At 29.2% G+C, this 26,431-nt stretch overlaps 1 protein-coding gene across 2 annotated transcripts in view; it reads left to right on the forward strand.

The window, feature by feature from the left end:
• Window positions 1–26,207, forward strand: part of Rsod (superoxide dismutase family protein Rsod) — a 73,871-nt gene extending 47,664 nt beyond the window's left edge. For both annotated transcript variants that reach the window (XM_075381846.1, XM_075381837.1), the window contains 8 exons: window positions 1,632–1,743; window positions 7,179–7,265; window positions 11,895–12,029; window positions 14,425–14,557; window positions 19,010–19,151; window positions 20,602–20,726; window positions 22,462–22,614; window positions 26,005–26,207. In XM_075381846.1, coding sequence (XP_075237961.1) covers window positions 1,632–1,743; window positions 7,179–7,265; window positions 11,895–12,029; window positions 14,425–14,557; window positions 19,010–19,151; window positions 20,602–20,726; window positions 22,462–22,614; window positions 26,005–26,111 — 994 coding nt within the window. In that variant the 3' untranslated portion in view covers window positions 26,112–26,207. The remainder of the gene's footprint in view (window positions 1–1,631; window positions 1,744–7,178; window positions 7,266–11,894; window positions 12,030–14,424; window positions 14,558–19,009; window positions 19,152–20,601; window positions 20,727–22,461; window positions 22,615–26,004) is intronic.
• The last annotated feature ends 224 nt before the right edge of the window (window positions 26,208–26,431 follow it).

The following is a 26,431-nucleotide window of genomic DNA, read 5'->3' on the forward strand; positions in this document are numbered from 1 at the left end:
TTAATTGTAATTAACCCATTTTCTACAGGTTAAAAAGAATTAGATGGATGTAACGTATCCCTTATGTATTTTGCCTTTAGATAGCGGATTGTTATTTTCATTGATTTGTCCAGCAATTTAAGGTCTATAATTGTAATGAGGCAGAGGTCAAAAAGTATTATATATTTGTTGTTGAATGCTACTTAAAAAATAATTATTTTACAGTTGCGACAGAACTTGAGTTCAAATGCCATTTACTACTGAAAAAAATGAACATGTCAGATCATTCTTAATTGAGTCAAAAAATTTAGGATAAATTCTTTTCCTTTTCAACAACATACTGTGCCATCTACATTCTGTGTGAACTTGAAATGTGGTAAGATGTTAATTTGGCTGTAAAGCAGAGTTGGCATCATTCAGTTCAACGATATTCTGTAGCGTTAGGCAATCATATAGATATTACAGATCAGTTTTATTGTTCCACCTACTTATAATTCAAAAATGTTCAGGAATTACCCCATGAAGTTTTGATATTGCAGAGAAAATTTTGCATTACATTGTTAGAAGTGACACAAGTGCAATGAGAATTTCTCCCCAGTTTTTCCCTTCAGGTAAGGCCCATTTCTATTTCAGCAATTGTGTATAGAAAGATAACTTCAGATATTGATCATTGGAGAATCCTTGTACAATACTTAAGTCACCCCTATATACCTAAAAGATTACAATGTAGTTTGTGGCAGCTTGTTTTCTTATTAAGGTATTACATATTTTAAGATGTCAACAGTCATGCAGTTATTGTAACATCTATACTAAATAATTTTCTTTTTCAAGAATTTGACCAACGTCACGTTTATAGTCATGTGCTATGATACAAGAGTATACACAGCATGAATGGCAATGCAGATTGTTGGGAGAATGTGTCCAGGAAAGATCATAATGGTGATGTAGCCACGTGCTAATCTGATTTATCTCAATTTGACTATATTTTATTGGGTTATTTACATAACAGGTTTTATGAGAATGTTACATCACTGAGAAAATGAAGGAATCCATCAGCTATACCACTCAATGAATTCCACTGGAATTACTGTGCAAGACAGTGGTAGGACCCCCACAGATATATTGCAGAAATTTGGATGAAGAATAACACTCACTAGATGTTTCATTAGGATTTTTTATTAAAAAAAATAGTTGTGAGGCAAAATGGTTTGTTATGGAGTTAAAAAATATTAAAAATTAAATAGCAAAACTTAAAATAAAATATGAATTTGCAATTTAAAATTATCTCATAATTTCTGCTTCACCTGTAAATATTAGGAAAAATCTTTTCAGAGTTATAATGTTGTTCCTACTTTACTATTGCATAAAGTTACTAAATCTTGCAATTTTTATCTTGGTAAAAAAGTTATTCAAATCAATTTATGATATGGGATTCTTGTTTGCTAGACCACAACTACTTTTAGAATGCCAAATTTTTGTATTGGGGCATGACTGTAATGAGTTGTAGGTTAAGTCAGATTTTTATTTTTTTACAATAGTTTTTCATTAATAAAGTTATTATAGAATTCATGTAACAAAAATCTTCATCCTATTAGGATTCTTAAAATGAACATTTTCAATCCATTTTTTTAACCTCATGTTTTATAACTCAGGTGGACTTGTGGTACAATTGAGCGAGGTTATGCTCCATCAGAGGCAAGAGAGTTGAGGGCAATTGCCTCTTTCCATCATCCTTTTGGTTTTGCTTGGGGATATATAAAAATGGTAATTATTACTTATAGTTTTTATATTCTTAATTACAAAACATAGCTCTTCATAAAACTTTGTTTTTGGATAAAAATTATATTTACATATTTATATGAAGTATATACATCTATAAAATTTTGTAAAGAATATTTAATTTTTTTATAAACCTTTGTCTTATCTATTTTAAGAATTAAATATGATAAATACTATCTTGAGCAGTGAACTGTAAGAATGTTTTCTTTTTTCTTAATTATTTTATTTATTTTAGGAGCAATATGCTTTTGAAGTTTTATTCATTATTTATTTTCTTTTTTAACCAATTATAAAGTGTTTTCTTTTTATTTAGCATGCCCACTTATTGAGCACAATTAATATACACTTAGTATAATAGTAGTATAATATAACAGTAAACACTTTGTCAGATTCATTTTTAACTGTGTTATTTATCCAAATTTGTGTGTAAAGACAGATTATTATATGGTAAAACTAATAAAAATTAAAGTAAAATTAACCCCAATTACTGTTTACTGGTTATATATCTGTAAGAGATATTTGGATATTCTCGACATACTCATATGTTTAACATATCAAAATTCAGAATTATAAATAAATAAAAATAATTTATTGAATTAATACAGATAAGTAAAGATCTATGCATTTAATTTTACTAAGCAACACATGTTAGCTGACCTATGTGGCGATTATAATAGTAGCAATATGTATACTACTGCCATTACATATGGAATGTCTTTAAGATAATCTTGAGTGTAGAATTATTATGTTTTAAGGAATGCAGTTTATTGCACTACCCAGGATCTTTGACCTTTTCATTGTTACAGTCTAGTTACTAAAGCTGATATTTAAAATTGAAATATTGTAAATAAAATCTTATTTATTTATTCAATGCTCAGTCTATTGAAACAATGTGATTAAATTCCTGGCCTTTCAGTAGAATGTTCCATCAGACATGTTTCTATAATCAATCAGTTCTTTACATGCTCTTAAATGTCACAAACTCATAACAGAACTTTTACTTCTACAGATAATACGTGTAGGAGATATAAGAATTTTCATCCTGAAAAGATGTTATGCAAGGCAGTCATGACCCGTAGTCATCCTGAAGTCTGTCACAGATTCTCTTTAAGGTTGTCAGGAATTATATTCTCACCTTTGATTAGAGCTACATATTGTTTAATTTCCATCTGAGTTGTTAGATAATTCAGGAACTTTCATTTAAACCGTCAGTTTATATTATTTTTAATGGAGTTGTAAGACAAGCTACATATTTTAGTCATCATTATTCGGGTTCCTCACTTCGCAGAGTCAACCTTCTCATTTCCTTCAATTTCAATGTGAAATGTTATCCATTGAAAGATAACTGAAATGTTTACTTCATCTAATCTATCAACAGACCACCTAATTTCAGATATTCTTGACTTTATTGGTAGACAAAACAATGACATCTCTTGGAGGGCAGATTTAAAATCACAAAACAATACTACTTTCTTGGTAAAGCGATTTTAATTGCTTCCAGCTCTTCATCAAAATGAGTGTGATGTTGTCCTACAAATAAATAAAAACTGAAAAGAGAACCATAGATACCACTCCAACATAACCTCCATTCTGTGTCAAAGAGCCGTCAATATATATATGGTACCATTCTGGCTCAGGATAGTGATCTTGTATAAACTTTTGCATGATGACTTTCTATAGCATCCCACCAACATCTGATTTCCTCAATGACTCACCTAAGTTCAGCCTAGCTTCAATGCTGAATGTATATAATGGACATTCTGGAAGTTTGAGATTTTCTATGCTGTAAAGAGGAAAAAACTACTACCTTATCTGCTTGACCTTAGTATAAAACCCTTCTGTGTTTTAAATGACTTTTATGTAGGCATATCTATGCCAGTAGTTTTGAAAAGGAATCTAGTTAATTTATCGTACTGAAGAATCTCTAATCATTCTATTTCCATTGCCAATGGCAGCTTATTCATAGCATCTTGCAGTATTCACAGCTTCAGTAATAAGTTGCATGGCCTGGTTCTGCACCCATTCCATCTTAATCAAGTTTGCTGACGCTAGCACCTGGCACCCACACAGTACAGAGGTTTAATATAAATCTTGTATGTTAAGTTAAACATTGATAAAGAGCATCCTCACTGCTTCCCAGCCAATTTTTCAAATATAGTTAGTCTATTCCTTACTTTCTCTGACATCTTTTCAACATGTTTCTTCCACTTCATCTTTGTATCCAGGAACAGAACAAGATACTTGGGATTGCCACACTTCTGGAATTGCTCACCCTCATACACCAAATTATCTTTTGGAGAGAATGCATAAGAGAGAGTACATTGTAAAAGTTCTTCTATGTACTAATCATTGTGCCATTCTCACAGGATCAGTTTGCTAGAATGGCAAGGTCTATAGTTATTTTGGTAGATAGTTTGTGTATTTTCCTTTTCGGTAATGAAAGCCACATAACAAGGTCTTCTGCATAAGTGCTGTCCTGATCCCCCCTATTTTTTGTAGAGCAGTTGGCAAGTCATTGATCATGATGTTGAACATGGCAGGACTCACTACAGTTTCCTGAGGAACACTAACATTTTGTATACTAAAACCCGATAACGTATCATTGACCCTCATACACAGAACTGTTGATTGATAAACAAGTAAAGCTACCTTAACATATTCCCCCTAATGTTATTGTTGCATAGACTTCATTCTCCAGATAGAGTCATGTGCATCTTTGAAATCTGCCAGTCATTTCAGATTTATCCAGAGAGTCCTTAATTTCCTGACAACCATAAAAGTTGTTTGATTGGTCAATCAATATTTCCTGAAACCTGCCTGCTGCTGAAAAATAATATTCCTGTTTTCCAGGAAAAAGGTGAGCCGACCATTCACCAATCTCAATGTAGCTTTAGCCAAAATACTGGTCAGAGAAATTGAGTGGAAACTGGAGAGAGTGTCAGAAGAATATTTGCATTTCAGAACTGGTACAATTAATTATTGCCTTCCTGCAGGATGCTAAGACATCTGATTTCCATATTTGATTAAATAGTGACAACAACATCTGCAACGCAACCAGTCTAAGGTTTTTTGAGGAATTCTACCACTAATCATATCACAACTAAGCACCTTTTTATTCTTCAGGGAGCAGACGACCCCTTCAACCTCCTGCATGGTGAACTCAACATTGAAGGGTCTTGACATTTGTTATTCCAAGCCCTGATCATTTGTTGCTTTATATATTTCTCCTACCCCTAAGTTCTTTTGGCAGCTGCATGTACCTTGTAAAGTATTTGTTAAGTGTTTTTGCTAGTTCCCTCTTCTCAAGGATCTTCTGCCACCAATGAATGACTGCTTAGAAGATTCTCAACTGCCATCAGAGAAAGATATAAATTTGGAGACTTTACTGGACTTATCCTTATAGTTTAGAGTACCCAGAAACTTGAAAAAACAATCCTTTTTTGATTTAATTTCTTGTCTAATTACTGCTGTGTAACACCTCCATTCAACCACATCCCTCGCCAGTACAGTTGTCTCTGCCTTCTTCCTGGCTTCCTCTCTTTCATTCCTTAGTCTTGACAAGGTTTTCCTCCTGAAGGGCTTGTAATTGTAGACTTTAACCTTGAGCACATGCTGTCTTCAGTAGAAAGCAGCATAGTTTTTGGGCATTGTTATTAACAGATATTAAGATGAAAACAAGGTTGTCTGCGACTAGCTTTTCTTCTAGGTCTGTCTTAAATTTTTGCCAGTTTGCGTTCTTGAAATTCGAGCTGCACTTAGTTTCTCTGAGAGGTTCTGTTCCTTTCCTCCCATCAAGCCATCATATGATGACCACAACCCACTCCTCCATTGATTTTTCTTTCTGTTCTGGTGGAGACCAGGGTTAAGTCCAGATTCATTGTTGATCCATTGTACTGCAAGTACATCAGTGTATCAATGGCATTATAATAGGAGCTGTATGCAGTTTGTTGACAGAAAGTCTTGAATTGCCTTGCAGCACTGTTAGTATCTTGGTATCCAGTGCTAGGAAAATGTTCATTGAAGTCACTGTAATTAAAGTTTTATTATCCACATTTATAAGATTTATAAGACTGGTATTCACCACATTGTATGCTGAGTTGTACAATCCGTATATTCGAAATTGCTGTTTCTTTATCCACAAATCCAATTTACTCATCTTATAAAGATTGATACCATCAATACTTTTAATAACCTTAAACTTATTCACCTACCATCAATACTTTTAATAATCTTAAACTTATTCACATATCCTCTTCGTACACCAACTAGGAACCATTGGCAACCTGATGAGATTTTGGGAGAAAGTACATCTGGTAGGTACTGAAGATAAAATATTTTAATGTGTCGTCAGTAATGTTAGCTTCTAGGATTATAAATACAGAAATGTCTTTCTTCTGTAATGTTTTCTGTCTTCTTAAAGTGGGACATTCCACCTCCATTCAACTACAATACCTTAAACATACCAAATCCTATGCTATTCGATCTTAATATAGCCCCCTATCATATATCCAAATGGGGGACTGCTTTACATCTGGATTGATAACCATCAAGTTCTGCTATCATGAGCTAATTAAGTAAGCTGTTTAGCATTATCCATGGTGAACCATGGGAGGCAGCTTATAGTACATCCCCTGCATATATAATACTACTTGAGTGCTTGCCTCTCCCACCTAGTTGAATAAAAGAATTGTAGTGACAATGATGTAAATAGGTATTTTTAAGTAAGTCGCCAACAAATTACCAACTAGTAAGTTGATGATGTCGAGTGTTTATTTTTAATTTAGTTTCAGCTCCTAAACTCAAAATTTACACTTAAAAAGTATTATTTTTTATTTTGTAATTAAAATTTTTTTGTGATGTCATTTATCTTTTAGTTTATTTATTATATATTTTTGAATTCATTCAAACATTTTATTAATTTCATTGTATTTTCTTTTTTAAGGTAGTTGGAGCTCATATTTTTTGTTAGTTTGAAACCAGTTCTGGTAGCTAGTTGTATCTCAATTGTTTCTGAAGTAATGTAATTATAATGTTTTATCCTTAAAAATTTTAGATATAAAATTTTTATGAATACAAGATTATAAATTAAATCTCTTTATTTCGTGTTTTATTATGAAATAAAAGTGTAGTAATATTTATTTTCTGAAATAGATTCCTAAAAATATTTAGTATATTTTTTAAATTCACATCTGTCCATCATCAAATTATTTACATTCATACATTCTGGCATCCGATTGTCATCATTTTGTAGGTTCTATCATACCAAAGCTATAAATGGGCCCTTTCCAATTGGCCCCCTCAATACGGTCCCAGAATTTAAAGTGTTAATGTAAGATTTTCATTTTTGTAAATTAAAGATGACTTGAAATCAGTGGATTTAATCAGTGCATTTTGATTTTTTTTTTTTTTTTGGTTTTTAGACTCAATTAATTCATTCAGATGGCAGTCCTAGTGACACTGTTATCGAAGTGACGCTGAGACATCCAGGCAAAACAGATCGAAATGTGGTAAGTAATACTATCAAATAATGTTTTTTTTTTAAACTTAATACATCTGCCTGTACTGCCAGGTGTGTTATGATTAATGAAAAGATGGTTACTGCATAGAAACTGTACAATATAATTATTGTTAAAGCCCTTCCCTTTTTTCTAACTATTTCTTAAATTGTCCTCATATTTTCAAGATTTTTTCTTCAAACAATTATTTATTAAAAGCATAAATGTTCAATATATATAAACAAAAGGTATATTAAGTCTGTTAACATTGAATACAAAGATACTAACAAATTCTAATTTGTTTTTACTGTTTTGTTTTCTTTCTAAATAGAATTATTTATTCTTTTTCAAGTAACTGCAGGCGTGTACCCAATATAACAAACTTAGTATACTCGGTCCACAATCAGAAGTAATATTTTTTATATAATTCCCAAATTGAGATAATGTGTATAACGTGATGTTTCCCATTAAAGGGGAATACATTACTTTTTGTTTTGCACATCCCTTCAGAACCTTTATTACAACTATGGTTCTTTAAAACATCTTTGTTAATAGTTGGTAGCAGTGGTTTGAGTTTGTTTCTTCTGAATGATATTTTTATCATATAGCCATCACTTAGGTGAACAAGTAAAATATAAGTTGCAGGACGAAATATCATCTACGTTTCACTAGGATTGGCATACTGATATCCAACAGAATATTCAGTGAAGGAAGCAATAGGAAATCATTCTGTATTGCCTTTAACACTTTAGCTTTAAATGTAACTTATATTTATCTAATAATCAACACTGAAAATAATCTAAAATTTGAAAATATCTCTTAGTTGGTAAGTTAAGTTAAATTTATTTATTTTTTGGTTGATGAAATTACACAGAAGCTTTAAAGCTTTTTCAGTGTAATTTGATTGTGTAATATTATTGACACATGTACCCATAAAATATTTTTAAAAAAGGTATAATCCTTAGAATGAGGGGTATATAAATTTTATATTTCTCTGTTTGTTAGCTGTGGATAAGTTGAAGTAGAACCATTTTATTTATTAGTTGTGTTGTTTCAACTATATCATTTTACAAGGATGGGCATTTGTAGAGTTATTTTGCATATAAATCTAATGAATTAGTGAAGTCATATTTAGATAGAAGTTTTCTAACTGTAATTCCTAATAAGCAGTTTCTTGTTAAATACATACTTTTGTGAGATTGGAGTTGTAAAAAATCAGAAGCGCCCAGGCTGACCATCCTGAAGAACTGGAAGTTCTTGAACTGAAACAATTTTTACATGCACACCTAGAAATTTCTCAGAAAGTTATCATGAAAAGTTCTTATGAATTAGAATATCAATTAAGAAATGCAAAACATCAATTTTGTTGAAAATGGGATTGAAGAGCTGAATTATATTTAAGTGATGATTTTTGGTTTCATCCAGATGGCTATGTGAATAGTCAAATCATCTGAATTGGAGGGATGAAAACCCTCACATATTTTCATGAACAGTCGTTAGACATACAAGGGTTGTCTGAAAAGTTTTGAGCCTCAACATGAAGATGGCAGCACTCGTCAACAAAAGTTAGGGAATGTATTTGCACATGCGTTGAAAGGTACTCACTAAAATTTCAGCCATTTTGGATGCTCAGTTGTTGTTTGATAATTGTTTGAGTAAGTCATTGTGAATTTTTTTGTGAAAATGGAAAAAAATTGAATATCATGTCCTGATTAAATACACATTTGAAAGGCAAAACCTACCTAAGGCAAAACCAAGTTGAACGCTGTTTACGGGGACTCTGTCCCATCATTTGCCACTGTGAAAAGATGGGCAGCTGAATTTAAAGTTGGTCGTACCATCTTGGTTGATGATGAGTATTCAGGATAACCAAAAACTTCAACCACCACCGATATCATCAAAAAAGTTCACCAAATGGTGCTGGACAACCAATGAATTAAGGTTAGAGAGATAGTAGAGACTATGGACATGTCAAAAGAACATGTTTGTCATATATTAACTGAAGAATTGGATGTGCGTAAGCTATCTGCATGTTGGGTGCCGTGTTTGCTCACTTTGGACCAAAAACGCATTTGAATGAACATTTCCAAGGCCCTGCTGGAGCAGTTTTAAGCAAAACTAGCCAAATTTTTTGTGTTGATTCATAACTGTAGATGAAACGTGGATCCACCACTCCACTCTTGAGACAAAACAACAGTCAAAACAGCAGACTGCAAAGGGTGAAACTGCTCTGAAAAAGGTGAAGATGGTTCCATCGGCCGGGAAGGTGATGGCGACTGTTTTTTGGGATAGTAACAGAACTTTGTTTATTGATTATCTTCAAAAAGGTAAAACAATAATGGGACAGTATTACGCAACATTATTTGACAAGCTGCAGGCAGAAATTGCAAAAAACAACCACATTTGAAGAAGAAGAAAGTGCTTTTCCATCAGGACAATGCACCTCCGCACACTTCGACAGTGGCCATCGGTAAAATTCACGAATTGCACTCTGAATTGGTTTATTACTTACCGTATTCACCAGATCTGGCCCCAAGCAACTTTTTCTTGTTTCCTAACCTTAAAGTTTTGCTTGGAGGAAAGAGATTTTCATCAGACAAGGAGGTTATTGCATACGTAAATGCCTATTTTGCACAGAAAGATGCAAGCTACTATTTGGAAGGGTTAAAGAGGTTAGAGGTTAGATGTTGGAAAAAGTGCATCATCTTGAAAGGAGATTTTGTTGAAAAATAGAACTATATTTGACAGAAAAATACATCTTTCTATATTAGGCTCAAATCTTTTCAGACAACTATCATGCATAAAATTTCAGTTAGTTATTTTATTAAGTACATAAAGAATCTTACTTAGGATGTACTTTCTTTTTCACCATATAAATTGATCATTTATAAATCAATGAGATCATTTATTAAAATTAATGAAAAATTTTAATGAAGGTAATTAATATTAATTAACTTAATGAAATTAATTGCTAATAATGAAGTTTATTGTGATTTAATTCAATTGTTTATTGTGTCATTGAAAGAAGATAAACAGAATGTTGGTTTCATCAAGATGGTGCTACCTGTTATACTGCTAATGAAATAATAGCTTTGTTCCAAAGAAATGTTTGATCACTTGACTTCAAAGGATTTTGGCCACCAAGTTGTCTATTCTGTCACCAAAGATTTTTGAGGATTTTAAAAAATGTTGTATTTTCCATTATAATCCTCATACAAAAGTGAACACCAAGTATAAAGTGTGATTTTTAAATTTTAAGATATGTGGTTGAAAATGTCTTAAAACGATGAAAAACCTGAATCAAGTTTAGAGAAAATCACCTTCAATAAATATTTTGAAAATTGTATTGCATTCTTTTTTAAATTCCTGTTATGTGTATATGTATGTACAAGGGTTGTTCAATAAGTCTTTAGAAAAAGATAGAAAAACAAATTATTTTGTGTAGTTTTTTTTTATTTTTCAATATAATTTCCTTTTAACCCTAGACACTTTTCCAAGCCATTTTTTCAAGTTTGGAAATAAAAAAAAATTATTGGGGGCCAAATCTGGTGAATACAGTGGATGTAGTAATAATTTGAACTTTAATTCCATAATTTTGGCCATCGAAACTGCGCAGGTGTCCACCTGGGCATTGTCTTGATGGAAGATCTTTTTCTTTTTCAAATGAGGACGTTTTTTCTTGATTTCTTTGCTCAACTGGTGCAAAACGACGCATAATATTCTCCAGTTATTGTTTATCCTTTTTCCAAGTAATCAGCTTAGATGATACCACGTGCATCCCAAAAAATCATGGCCATCACCTTGCCAGGCGATTTCACTTTCTTCGCCTTCTTCGGAATCCATTCACCTTCAAAAACCCACCGTTTTGACTATTCCTTTGTCTCTGGAGTGTAGTAATGTATCTATGTTTCATCTGCAGTTGTGTATTCATGGAGAAATTCATCAGGATTGCAAAGGAAAAAGGCCAAAACAGCTTCAGAGTCAACCACACGATTGCATTTATTCTCCACTGAGAGCAAACACAGCGCCCATCTTGCCAAAATTTTTTTCACACCCAATTTTTCATGCAAAATTATAAACACTATACCTTGCGATATGCATGTGACCTCAACTATTTCACGCACTTTGATTCACTAATCACTCAAAACCACATCATGAATTTTGTCAATCATTTCCGGGGTGGTCACTTCCACTGGACATCCCATATGATGTTCATCTTTTGTGGATGTATGGCCACGTTTAAACTCATTTACCCAATTGTAAACAGTTCCAAACACAGGAGCAGATGTGCCATGAACTTCATTCAACTCAGCTTTGATCTCTTTTGGTATTAATCCTTTTAAATATAAATGTTTAATCACCACTCTTTTTCCATTTTTCTAAATGAACAATAGCGTATTGCCTCAATCAACTATGACAATGAACCCACTTGATGGATACAGCTGAAACTTTAACTGCACTCTAGCGACAAATTATGCTTACTAAAGGAAACCATTTTCGATACTACAAGCGCCATCTCTTGGATTTTCTGAGGACTTATTGAACGACCCTCGTGTGTATATATATATAAATATATATATTACTTACACAAATAAATTCAACAGCTTTTATTGGTCTAGTTTTTTGTTCTTTATTTTACAGACCAGAAATCACAATTGGGCAATATATGTCAATCCAGTTAGTGTGGATGCCACAGTCAAAATTCAAGACACTAGATGTACAGCTGGTGGTTATATCTGGAATCCTTATTTTACCCAGCTAGCTGATCCTCTCAATGTAAGTACCGTGTGCTTTGTCATTTTCATTTAATTTTAAGTATAAATCTATCAGTAGTAGTAATAAAACTGTTAAACATAACTAGTCTGTATTCACAGCTTACATAATAGGACAAGTGTTTATTTACTTTGCTACCAACTTTTCTTTTTTTTTGAGATCATGATCAGTTACAATTTTTTTTTAAATAACAGGCAAGCCTACTGCATAATGTTTGTGTTAATTATTATTTTTAAAAAATCAAAACTGAAGATGATCTGGAGACTGAAATACTTATCAGTCGGAGAGTTCTGTTAATCTAATATTGTTTTAAGTGATTTCAACTTAATTGTAAAGAGACCTTACTGCTATGTATTTATGAAACCTTATGACTGCGCATTTGATGCGTAGTGACTAATTTTGATTTGACAATTGTTATTGTTATTAATAATCAATAAAATAAATATGTTAATTATTATGTTTAATTTTGAGTATTATTATATCTGGTGCACAAAAAAGAATTTTGGAGTTTTGTTATAATATCTGTAGAATGAGGTGTTTGGCATTGACTCAAAGAGCAATAAAGACAGTTTTAGTTTCACACATGGGCATAACACATGGTTTCACACATGGGCTTTACAGTGCCACTAGCAAATATGGCAACTCCTGAACAGAAAGCCTTCTATGTTCTGCAGTTTGCTAAATGTGAATTTGTGGTTACAGTTCAATGTATGTTTCATATAAAATTTAATTATGATTCTTCAGGTGACTATAACAGTCATCATTGCTGTAATCTGTTTGAAATGACCCAACATCTGTGTAAATGAAAAGATGATCAAGGGTGCATGAAGAGAATTTTTAATGTATCAGGGAGTCTTTCCTGTGTAGTCCTAAAAAATCTGTTAAACAGCCAGCCATGAAGTATCAATGCTGGTGAACAAAGTGTATATTTTAAGAAAACACTTACATACGCTTCCATACCATTTACAGCTACTCCAGTCTTTGAAGCCTACCGACTACGCTGCTGTCTTAGCAATCAAAATGTTGCAGCATGAAGATGGTGACTTTCTTAATCATATTATATTTAGTGATAGGTCAACGTTTCATCTTAGTGGAAAATTTAACACACATAATATCCATTTTGTTATATTGCAACAAATAATAAATATTAACAAGATTTTTCTAGTAATCAAATTCTACTTAAATATTGTAAGTAAATTCAATAGAAAACAACATAAGTTTCAGAGATTTCACTTTAATTCATAATATAACATATAGTTTTGAACAGGACAATAAATTTTATTGTAATCTTGAAAAATTCTCAAAACAGATTTAATTACTGATCCAGATAAAACAAAATAAAAGATTAAATTTGAAAAATTTTAAATTACATTAACAACTAACTACCTCAAAATGATTTATTATCAGAATACTTATTTATAATTACAAGTATTAGTATACACTGAAAATAATTGTTTGATATGACAGCCATTTTGTTCAATGCAGCATTCATATAATAAATGAATGCTTCTTGAGCACATCTTATAGCAGTAGGACTCTTCATATTACTTACAAATTCTATAAATTGTATTAAATATTAGAATTTTACAAATTTTGTAGAATTTTCAAAATTACTTATGCAAAATTAATTTTGTCTATAACCACATATACATAAATCACATCTACATTCTTATTTGTAGTTGAAAATCAATATAGAATATCTATTAAAAATAAAAAGTAATAACAAAATTGGTAGACTGCAACAGAATTTACTGTAAGGTTGCTGCAATTGACAGCAGAATTTGTGACTGCATCCATATTACGCATCAGATACAGATTCTGGTTATTTTTGGATTCAACTTATATTCATTGTTCAGTTTGTATGAATGTAATTTGTACAGTATATCTTAAGATTTATTAACTGATTTTTGTAATTTGTTGAGAGTTTTTGTTTTTCCAACAATTTGCAAACAAATTTACTCTAAAAAATCAGACTTGCAGTAGACTACCATCAAAATATTTTTAAAGAAGAGATTGCCAGGATTGTTATCATAGTGAAACTAAAGAATTAGTACTGACCTTATACTATCAGCACATATACTTTTTACTTCAGAGTTTATTACAAACCTAACTGTACCTTAATAGGTTTTATTCTGTTCTCTTATTTTACTTGTCATATTTCATACAAGTGACTATAAGCAAAGTGGAAGGGGAAGGTGGAATTGAAGATTCTTTTAAATGAAATTGTGCTAAGTCACAAATATGCAGTATGGAAGCTCTGGTTTATTAACATGTAAAAGCTGTTGAATTTTAACTTAATCTACTTGTGAACATGTCTATACATTTATACATTCAAATAGATTTTAAAGGTATTTTTAATATAAATTATAACTTAAGTTTTTATTTTTATACTTTATAGGGTGAGCTGTATAGGCAAGAATGTGGACCAGATCATCCTCTAAGGTGTTATGTTGGTGATGTTTCAGGAAGACTTGGTCCAATTGATTTAGGTGGCAAACGAAGTGTATTTTCCGATCCAAATTTTCCTCTAGGTAATATTTTTATAGTTCTTTCATATTATTTGTATTGTGATACTTATAAAAAGATTATACCATTTTACATTTGATCATCTTAGAATTGAATCTATGATAAGAACTCATAGAGAACCACATAAACGTAACAAACTTTGTTTTCTTTTAATATAATCTTATGATTAAAGAATACATTTACAAAAAAAAAACTCCTCACGAAAAGCTATGTGACCTTTGTAAATTTTCCTTTTACGATGATACTCATGTTAATCGTACCTCAAACAACAACCTTTATTGTTATAAATAATTTTAAGCATTTTATCTATAAATTTTTATAACTGTGTGTTTTTTTCTTTTACTTCCACATTTAAAGGAAATGAGAGTATAGTGATACAAACATTTTTTTTAAAAATAAACTAGTTCAGAATTATAATCTGTGGCCTTTAAATGCAAGGAATTGTTTTATGTTATTTATTTATTTCTTTTGAGTATTCCAGAAGTCTCCATATATCCCATGCTGTATTCTTTTACAGGACACAAAGTTCAACAACAATGAGCAGGTGAAAAATGGCTCAGACATGGTGTATTTACTATTTAAATAAAAAAGCTCACAGAAGGATGGGACAAGTAACAAAATGTAGCCAGAGATTATCCTGAAAAATAGCTTCATTGAATAATCATTCTGCTAGTCATTATGTCTGTTTACATATTGAACAAAAAGTAACAAACATGTTTACTTATTATATTGTAATATAATAAATATTATAATTTAAATATTATATTAAAATATTTATATTACATTTGAATATTTTTTGATTTAATGTTATTTTTTAATTAACAGTTAGTACATTTTTCATAACATATCTGTAAAACAAGAGTCAGTTTACATTGTAATTTAATTCTCTTTGTTTATTCTTTAAAAATAGAATAGAAACACAGCTATTTATAGCATTTACTAAGTGTTTTAAGAATTCTTTGTCAAATTTTAAAGCTACATTTCTGTAATCTAAATAATTAAAAAAGTGCTTATAAACATTTTGTTTTCAGGTAATAGCAAACAAAAGATTTCACTCAGATTTGTGCCCTAAAGGTCAAATAATACTAATAGTGGACACAAATAATGAAGCAAAATTAGTAGTTTTATATGCATTTTTACATTGGAAAAAATGGATTCCAGAACTGTATCTCCAATAGGTTCCAAGAAAATTGTAAACTATAAAACTTAAGCATACTTAAAGTATGTCAAAAGCATACTTTTTTTTTGGTTTAGTTTGAAAATCTCTAATAACCAATTAAAATTTTAAGACAAAATTTGTAGAGAACTTAATTCTGAGAAATTGATCTATTTAAAATCAATAAAAACCAAATAAATTTAAAAAATGCAATTTTATTGAAAACAAAACAAAAACTTCTGAAAATCTTGCTTTATAAATGATGAGTTAAAATCATATCAGTGATAGATAGACCTATTTCTCTCAAAACAATTTTTGAAAAGAAACCAAATTATTATTTAAATTATTTATATTTATACCATTTGATTATTAAACTGTAGTGATAATATAAAATAAGTTGCTCAAAATATCCACTCCATTGTCATGCACTTTTCAGCATGACAATTTAAGGAGTTTACTGTCTTTTCCAACGTTCTTGAGCAGCAAAAATGATTCTGTGTGATAATTCAGTGGAAATTAATTTTCATTGTGAATCTCTGAGCATACACAAACAAAGAAATTTAAAGATTTAAATGAGGGAAAAGTTCTGTTGTTTAAGATGCTGAGTTATATAACAATCAAAATGAATTGGCACTTGGAATTGCATGGTTTTTGTTCACAATATCAAAGGGTGGGTCAGCCTAAAAAAGCTAACAAAGCTGATTTTGAAGAAAACTTATACAGGCACCCCTCCTTCCCAATAGACATGATACCCAAAATCAGAACATTTGCTAGTATATTGCAGCAGATGTTTATTGAAAAAATGATTTTTGAATTTGTTTTTTTTTTAAAATTAATTCACCACAGAAGTTTACAGAGAAGCTTGAAGTGGAAATATGGAAGTGGAATTTTTTAGTGTGTGAAAGATGCCATGCCTAACCACGATTTGAACCAGGACCCTTAGATGAAAGGCAGAGATGCTACCACTCTGCCACAGAGATTGGTTACTTTGCATGAGATTTGCCATTTTCCAAATATGATTGTTTCTTATAATGATTATAAAATATGTAAACATCAGAAAGACTCCAAAATTTATTGTGTAAGTTTTAATAACCAAGTTTTTATATCATAAAAACTGCAAAGCTTTACTGCTTAATTTCTCCATAACTTTACATTTATTTATTACTTTAAACAATACAATTACCTAATTTGACTTATGTGTAAATTTTGCTTCATCATTGAATACTATTCGCAAATCAGTACAATGATTTTAAGATTAAAAAAATAATAGTTCTGATAAGTAATATACCAAAATCACTAATAAATTACATACTCTTCACACTTTTATTTTGGATTGAACTTTAATACAATTGTAGTGAGTTCATCACAACAGTGTTCAAAAAGTTAACATATGGTGTGGTTTTAAATCGAATATAGACCAATAATTATGTAGACGAGTGCTCTTACCTATTAAACAATACACCTAAAGATAAATAAAAATTAAATACTTATAATAGGAAAACTTTTCAGGTTTTCACTCTTTTATCATGAAAGGTATTCAAAATTTTTTTATATGCTTATTTTTCAGCAAAAATGGATTTAAAAAATCTTATTCAGTTTTTATTGACTTTAATTACACAAATCTTCTCAGTTTAATTCTTTACAAAGTTTTATTTGCTTATTGGCAATTTAACGAAGTAAATTTTCACCAAATCTAAATAAATGTTTTGCATATTTAATATTTCCACTAGGAATATCATAATTGATTCGAGTGTTTGTCTGCCCTTCCAAGCATTGTCGCTCTTAACAACCGTAGTTGATACGTTCGAAGTATCTCCATTCAAAAAGCTACTTTTAACACCAAGTCTTCCTGTGTTGGAATCATTGAATAAGTAGCGATTTAAAGCTTCTCCCACTTCCCATCCCTACTGTCATGGCCACTTTTCTCTTCTGCTTTGTTCCTCCTGCTTTAACAGTTTTACAGTTTCTTGAAACTAATCCTTCTGTTTCTTTATTATAACAGTTTAAAATTTTTAGATATTACATTGGATTGAATGTTTATTTGTTCATTGAGTATCTCCTGTCCTTTCAACTTTAGCTTGAATATTTTCATATTGAAATATAATACATTAGATATGATCAAGCTAAAGTTAAAAAGACAGGAAATAATTAATGAACAAATAAACACTTGATCTGATGTTATATTTAAAAATTTTAAATTGTTAAAATAAAGAATCAGAAGGATTAGTCTCAAGAAAATGTAAAACCATTAAAGCAAAAGAGGCCATTCCAACACAGGAAAACTTAATGTTAAAAATAGTTTTGAGAATAGAGCTAGTCTGAAACGCACCAGCTACAGACAATAGTGACAGTTTTAGAAAGACACTCAAATCAACTAAAAAAATGTACTTTTCGATTCCAGTTTTTTGGGTTTTGCAGTTCCTTTGAAATTATTGGTGATATAGTTCTAAGACTCAATCTTCATGTAAGATTCTATAAAAAAAAAACACTGACTTAGCTCAGTAATTTGTGTATAAGATTTAGTATCTTTAATTAATTAATTTATTAAAATTTATCTATTTATATAGCATTAATTAATCTTTAAAGCAGAAATCTAGGTGAAATCTTTGACTAACTAATTTGAAAGCAAAGTGTTTCTATGCTTTTTAGGCATTTTTCATTATTTTGATAAGAGGAATGTGCCTATAAAGTATGGAAGAAACTTCCAAAAATACTGTCTGCATCTCTACATATTTAAAACAGAGAAATAAGGTACCTACTTTATTCTCAAAAATCTATATGATTGGTGTGTTACATGGATAGATGTTTGAAATAGATATTACACTTCTATTATGTGGCATGTTAAAAATATTTTTCATTACATATTAACGCTTAAGTAAATGGGTTTACAACAGTGCCAGCTGCAATACAGTGACAAAGAGTTGCATAATTAGCTCTAAAAAGATGGGCTAACCCAAATTGTATATATTTTGAAAGTGAGTTGTTTTATACTTTCTTTAAGAAAATTCAAAATAAAGAGGTTTTAAGATTAATAGGAGAGGAAAGAAATGTGTGACAAAATTATATAAAGAAATGAAGTTGGTTACTTGACCAGGTACTAAAACATCCAGAATTAATTTGGAGATTCAAGGGATATGTACAAACTTCAAAGCAGAAGGGCAAAAAGTAGAAGTTACTGTGTTCCATGAATATGCACTAAATGCTCCAGATAGATCAATAGAATTAATTTTCACTTATCCTACCTACATTACATACATTACTGTTAATGCTAATATATTGTGTTTATGATTTTTTTTAACAGAAGGTGATGTATCTGCATTGGGAAGATCAATTGTTATACTTGATAAAGATTTTGGTAGCAGAAGATTTGCTTGTGCAAATATTGAACCGGATAAAGATATTATAAAATATGTAAACATCAGAAAGACTCCAAAATTTATTGTGTAAGTTTTAATAACCAAGCTTTTATATCATAAAACCTGCACAGCTTTACTGCTTAATTTTTCTATAATTTTACATTTATTTATTACTTTAAACAATACAATTATCTACTTTGACTTTACTTGATATGTTTATATCAAATTAACTTGGAAAAACGGTGTTACTACCTGGCTTAATTCACAGGCAGCAAAGTTTTATGACGAGAGTATTCAAAAACTTGTTTACAGATATGACAAGTACCTTAATTTTTACACCAATTATGTAGAAAAATAGCTAAAGAATGTAGCTATAATCTATATAAAATATTGTTTTTTTAACAATTTGTGTTTTTTAATGAAAATCAGAAGTTACTTTCCGAATAGCCGTTGTATAAATGAATAAACTCACTCATCAAAATAAATTTCTCACTTCTCTGTAGTTAGAATACTGAAATTTGAGATAGTTTTTCTAACAGAAGTGTTCAGGAAAAATAGGGAAAAATTAGTTAAACTAAAAAGAATAAATAAAGTATGGGTTTAAAAGGGATGCCAAATCTGAATGAGTAAACCTGGAACTAGAAGTGATAGTCCCTTTTCTTAGTAAGCTACTGCTATGAAGCAATTTTATTCACCTTCTCCTATGAGAATGAATAGCAGAGCAGTCTAATTTTTCAAAACCAGCATATCTCGTTTTATTGACGGTCAACACTGAAAATCTTCAGGAATCAACTCAGTACCATCAACTCCATCAATACTGAAATGTATTACAGTAATCCTTTAAGTTCTTTTAGTAACTAAAGGTAACTTGATTAACATTTCCTAATGACTTATAGAAAAGATTCCTTAGCTTAAAAATCTGGTATTTGTTCACACAAACAATAAATATTATAGATTAGATTGTTAGTAATAAATGTAATATAATATTAGTTATAAAGGACTACATTTAAAGTGAGTTAGGCTAGTTACAAACTGATTGTTGCATACTGTAGTATATGTGTAGTAAATCAAATCATTGTAGTATAAGCATATGCATGTTTGTTTGTAATGATGATTATTAAACAAGTGCATCTTATCAAAATATTTTTAAACAATTTAAAATCCTTCTATACTTATAAAAGAAATATGTATTTAAAACAAACAATACCTTCTCTTATTAATTAACTCTAGGTTAGTATAACTTAATTTTTGTTAGGGACTATGTTCTTTTAGTTCTTTGTTATTTTAGCTTTTTTTTTTTGCTGTGAAAAATTATTTCTTTCTCTCTATTTAATTAAAATTATAATTTTATAAATCATAATAAGAATAAAAAACAAAGAATTGATGCTTATTATAATAATCGGTGAATAATAAAAGTACATATTTTTTTAATTAATATTTACAATTGATATTTTACACATGAGTATTTTCTGTAATTTTATTAATACTTGTTATATGTTTTCTGAAAGTATAATGTATATTTTTTTTAATTAAACAGAACTTCGTTTATTGAAGAAATACATGAAGTAATGGGAATTCCAGAGTGGTTTCTAACAATAGATAATAGGAAAACAAAGATTCTTAATGGTGGTGTTTGTATACAACTATACCTTCACTTTAAAGGTAATAAATCTTTAATAAATTTCTTTAAAAATAAATGTAACCTTTACCAAATGAATCTACTTCTTTGCTTATTTAAATCTTAAGTTTGTTGATCTTATTCAAAGTTAACCATTATTTTATAAAAGCAAAAATCACACGAGTATATAGAGTTACAATTAACATAATAAAGAAAAACGTATCTAATTTTTTTTTTTTTATATTTATTGCGTATATAACAACATTGTACTACAAAATTCTGTAAAAGTATAAACTATTTTTTGTCAGTATGAAAAATAAACTCAAAACCTACTGTACTTTCGAGCAGTTATAAAAATAAATACTTTAAGTCTGAACTCTAGCAAAGTCAGATCAGACCAATAAATTACAGATGTGAATTAACTTACAAATGCCATCATTTAATTTGAAAAAATAGTAATTCATGTGATTTTATTCATGCATTGTGCATAATAATGGTTATTTACATTTCAATTTGGAATGCATTAGTTTAGTATTAGGAAAGATTAATCCTTACAGTGCTATTAAATGACCCACCGGGTTGGTCTAGTGGTTAACGCATCTTCCCAAATCAGCTGATTTGGAAGTCGAGAGTTACAGCGTTCAAGTCCTAGTAAAGCCAGATATTTTTACACGGATTTGAATACTAGATCGTGGATACCAGTGTTCTTTGGTGGTTGGGTTTCAATTAACCACACATCTCAGGAATGGTCGAACTGAGAATGTACAAGACTACACTTCATTTATACTCATACATATCATCCTCATTCATCCTCTGAAGAATTATCTAAACGGTAGTTACCGGAAGCTAAACAGGAAAAAGGAAGTGCTAATAAATTAATTTTATCAAAGTGCAGCAGCAACAAAAACATTAGAATATTTTTAAAAGTTTTAAATAGTTAGAATACTTTTCTAAATTAATAAATAGATAATATTTGATTAGTTAGAATTAAAATTTTGGTAACCCATTTTTTTGCAATTTTGGGTAAAATTTTGTTAGTAACAAATTATATACACATTAATCTCTATTTTGCCAACTATCTGTGGAAAAAAAGGGCTGTAAGAAATTTCTTCTGGTGACTTGCACATACATGATATTACATTTTTATGAAAATTGGTTAAGTAGTGAGATGGTTCCTGTGTAAACCAGAGAGATTATAACTGTGAATATAAGCTTTTTAATCTGTTTTAATTATTCTTGTCTTTAATATTATATATATTCTTCAAATAAAATAAATCATTGGAATTTCCCACATTTAAGAGATACATTTTTCAACTGGCAATTGGAAAAAATAGTCAGATATTTTTAAGCAGTCAATGAGGTTATTCAGCTCAATAATGTAGGTAAATAAAATCAGTTAATACCAAAGTTAGAGGCTTGTTTTTCTGGTAACCACATTAGTATTCACAAAGCAGATGATTATTTAGGTAAAATCAAATATAATCTCATCACATTTAGTAACTTAGTGTGTTCATGTTGTTTGTAAAGCAGTAAATTATCATAACTTAAATGCTTTAAAAATATTCCTATATCCATTTTAAAATGAGAGGTTTTATTACCATTAAAATAATACTCCTCTTAAAAGTATAAAATTTGACCACTAAAATATTTTGCCTATTTTTCTGTTCATTTCAAATAGTAACCATCCTAATATTCTTTCTTGTTCACAAAAAGCAATTGTTAGTTAAAATTACTTTTTAGTAAGGATTAGTGATTATACAAAAGCATTGTTAATTTTAGGTCCGGCTGCTAATAACCTGGAACAAGACTTCAGCCGGCTTTTATCCACTGGAAAATTGGAGTCACCAAGCATTTACATTCCTGGTTATGTGCCGAGCTCAAAACGGAAATCCAAGATCCAGTACAAACTCTGTGGTGGTGATATTGAAAGTGGTATGGTATTCAAGATAAATTTGTAGTAATAACTTAAATACATGCTTTAAACTTTAATTAACTTTCATCTTTAATACTTTTACTTTTTACTGTACCTTTCAACATACACAAGATATCTATGAGAAAACTATTATAGCCCAGCTCTTACTAGTTCTTGATGAAACTAGTATATATTTTTAATTTAAAATTATATTTAATGTTAATAAATCAATCTTCTATAAGCATTTTAATGATACATCGTGTTTATAGATGCCTATTATACTAATTACAAAGTGCTACTATTGATGCAAATCAGAGTATACCACTAAAATTTTATAACTTTGGTTTCTAACTAGAAATTGGTGCAAACCCCAGTAATCAATGTCTTTACTTTAGTGGATTAAGGTATTTTACCCAATCAAAATCATTTCTTATTGTTTTGATTTCCTGATAAATCTAATGAGGCATACTGTAATCCAAATTATTAACATTTATGTTTGTATTTCTTGAAAATATTAAGTTTCATGTGAACTTTTATATAATTTATTTAGTATTTTTTTTTTTTTTACATATGCCTACTTAACATATAATATTGTATAAAGTAACTATATTATGACATGTTTATACAGATCCCATACACTCAGAACAATTCTGCATTTGGTCCATAATATGAATCATCTAGATTGATATATAGTAAACTAAAACGTTTTAACTTTTCTACTTGTTTATATTAACTATAAATATGCCTCTACTTATAATAAAATAAATAAATAAAATGTTATGTTTCTAAAACAATTAATATCACCTCTATTTAAATCAGACAACATAACTGTTTTTGTGTAATTCAACACATTAAAATTTTTGTTTTTAAGATAATAATAATTATATTTGTGCTAAGAACACTATGATTTTTTTGTTTAGTATTATTTACCTTTCTTAGCTTCAATCTTTTATTATATTTGATGCGTTTCAGAGTAATTCCATATAGGAAAACGTAAAGAAAACAAAATATTTTATAAATAAAACATAATGTACAACAGAAAATAAAAATAAAATGGAAATATATCAGAAAGAAATTATTAAAAAATCTAATTAAAGAAAATGATTACAAGTACATTAACATGAATTAACCAGTATTATGAATCTGAATAAACCATTTATTAGAACATAGGTTAAATTTTGACCTGTGTTCTAATACATCAATTTACCAATAAGATCTATAATAAATTTAACTAATGTACCAGCATATAAATTAGCAAAATATTTAACAAATATATTAAAAGACATGGGAATATTGAAAAACAAATATATTGTAAAAAATTCACTCGAAGTAGTAGAAAAATTAAAAAATGTAAGAATAACAGAAGACTGCAGAATTGTATCATTTGACAGAAAATTTATATCCGCTATACCATTAAAAGAAGCTATAAAGATTTTAGAAAATTTTAGAAACTAAACAAACGAAAAGATACTTATACAGATAACATGATAGCTTATGATTTGAATCGCCCAATTGAGCATAAATTAGCAGTTTTTAGATACTTGATAGATAGGGTACATAAAATATCATTAAAGAAACCAGCATATAAAAAGAGTTAAACAGTATTTTTCATATAGCAGAAAATAATGGGTATAAAAAGAACTGACCAGAAAAATGAATAAAAATAGAACTGAAATTAGAATAACAAACGATAAAGAAATCTTTAAATGGAGTAAATTAACATTTATGGGAAAATAAATTTATCCAATTAAACAATTCTTCAGTAAATATAATATAAAAATGGCTATAAATACAAATAATACATTAAAAAAGATTTTTAATAGTAATATAGAAGAAAAAGATATTTATAACAGTAACGGTGTATGCAAAATAAAATGTAAATGCAATGCAACGTACATTGGACAAACGAGAAGGAAAATAAAATTAAGATATAATGAAGACATGAGATTTTCTAAAAATGAAAAACAAGATTCTAATTATGCAACTTATTTGATAAAAGAATACCCCAATGAAATGGTAAGAATCAATGAAATTAATTCATAATTGTACTAAAGGAAGAAGAATGAATATATTTAAACATTTTAAAATCTTCAAATTAAAAAGTAACAATAAAATGATCATAAATGAACAGATCAACAATCAAGTGAATGTCCTTTGCAAGAACCTCAATTTACTGAAAACAGGAAATAGATAAATAAAATTAAAAGTTAAGTAGTTGACACGTAAATAAGAAGAAGGCCAGATAATGCATGACTCAAATAAAGGGAGGGGTGTTGACTTAACATTATATAATGACTAACAGAAATTTAAAAGTACCAGTACAATAAGTTTTGACATAGGAGTTATTCTGAATCACATCATCATATAATAAAAGTATGAAGATAAGAAAGGTAAACAATACTCGACATAGAAATCAATACATTATCTTGACCTAAAGAGAGATCCTTATTATGTCTGTTATTTTTAATAAATTAACAAACTATTTTAAAAAGTCATTCCACCAGTTTACCTAAATCTCAAAAGGGGGATATTTTTTACAGAAATAATATTAGTGTAGATTAATTTTTAGATAATACTAAATTAAAAATGAAAAAAAATGAATTTTCTGCGTTTCAATATGTATATAAATTTAGACTTGAATCCTTTTTATTAACATCTGAATTGTGATTTATTTTGTAGGTATTTTTTATGTTTGATATACCTTCTTGCATTTTCCAATACATTATTCCATGTTTTGTATTTTAAATAATTAATAAGGATTATAATCACATCTGTTTTTTATTTTATAATTAATTCTGTATTTTATGATGCTGCTCTGATCAGAGATTTATTTGGTTTCCCTTTAGCCATTCAAACAAATTCTTTTTACATTTTCACAACAAAAACTGCGTAAAAAGATAAAATTTCAACATCACCAAACACAAAATAATGTTATGTAAATAAATGCATAAAAAGTATTACTCTACACGTTACAAGTGTTAAGTAAAAAAAAATTTATAAATGTTAAGTTATTTATAAGCTCACAAAAATTGCAGAGTAGACTCCTTTAATCAAATATTATTTTAATAATCCTTCGCCACTAGGTTTTAAATATTCTTATTAATGATTATATATTCAACATTGGATATGAATAATACTGACTACTTACGTAACAATGTTTGCATTGTAATATTATTTTGTGTAAATTTTATTTACAACTCTATTGTTAATTATATTCTATTATACATAAATTAACAATAAGTGTTGTTTATTAAACCCAAAATTACATTTCAACAGTTTTAACTGTATTGTACAATACCTTTTGTTCATTAATATAACATAAAACATACTTGACATATTTTCTATTTTTTTATATTCATTCTGGTTTTATCTGTGTTGTGTTTATTGGTTACTACTTTTTTTTTTTTTAGGAAAAAAGCTATTGAAATCATACTCCTTCTCTGCTGGTTCTGTTCATGGAAGTAATTGGCTCATGATGTTGCTATTTTCTGTAAATATGATGATAATAACTACATGAAATCTTAAAAAAATTTATTCTAACTACAAACTTTCCTGTATATTATAATATATTTTTGTACTGTTTCAGAAAATTAATAACATTTTTTTACTGCAATTATGTTTTACTCCTACCCTCTCTAACTAGGACTATACCTTAACTAGGTTCTATACCTAGAACTATACCTTATACCTTACCTTATCTTAATGTTATAGATTATATATAACATTTTTGCTAAGATTATTGTGTAGATTTATATATCAACTTCCTTGTTCATTATAGCCTATGACAGATAACTTGTGACTATTCAAAAAGGAAAAAAATTGTTGACTACAGCATGC

The sequence above is a fragment of the Lycorma delicatula genome, chromosome 1 (assembly GCF_047948215.1).
Source record: "Lycorma delicatula isolate Av1 chromosome 1, ASM4794821v1, whole genome shotgun sequence".
NCBI classification, from domain to species: Eukaryota; Metazoa; Arthropoda; class Insecta; order Hemiptera; family Fulgoridae; genus Lycorma; species Lycorma delicatula.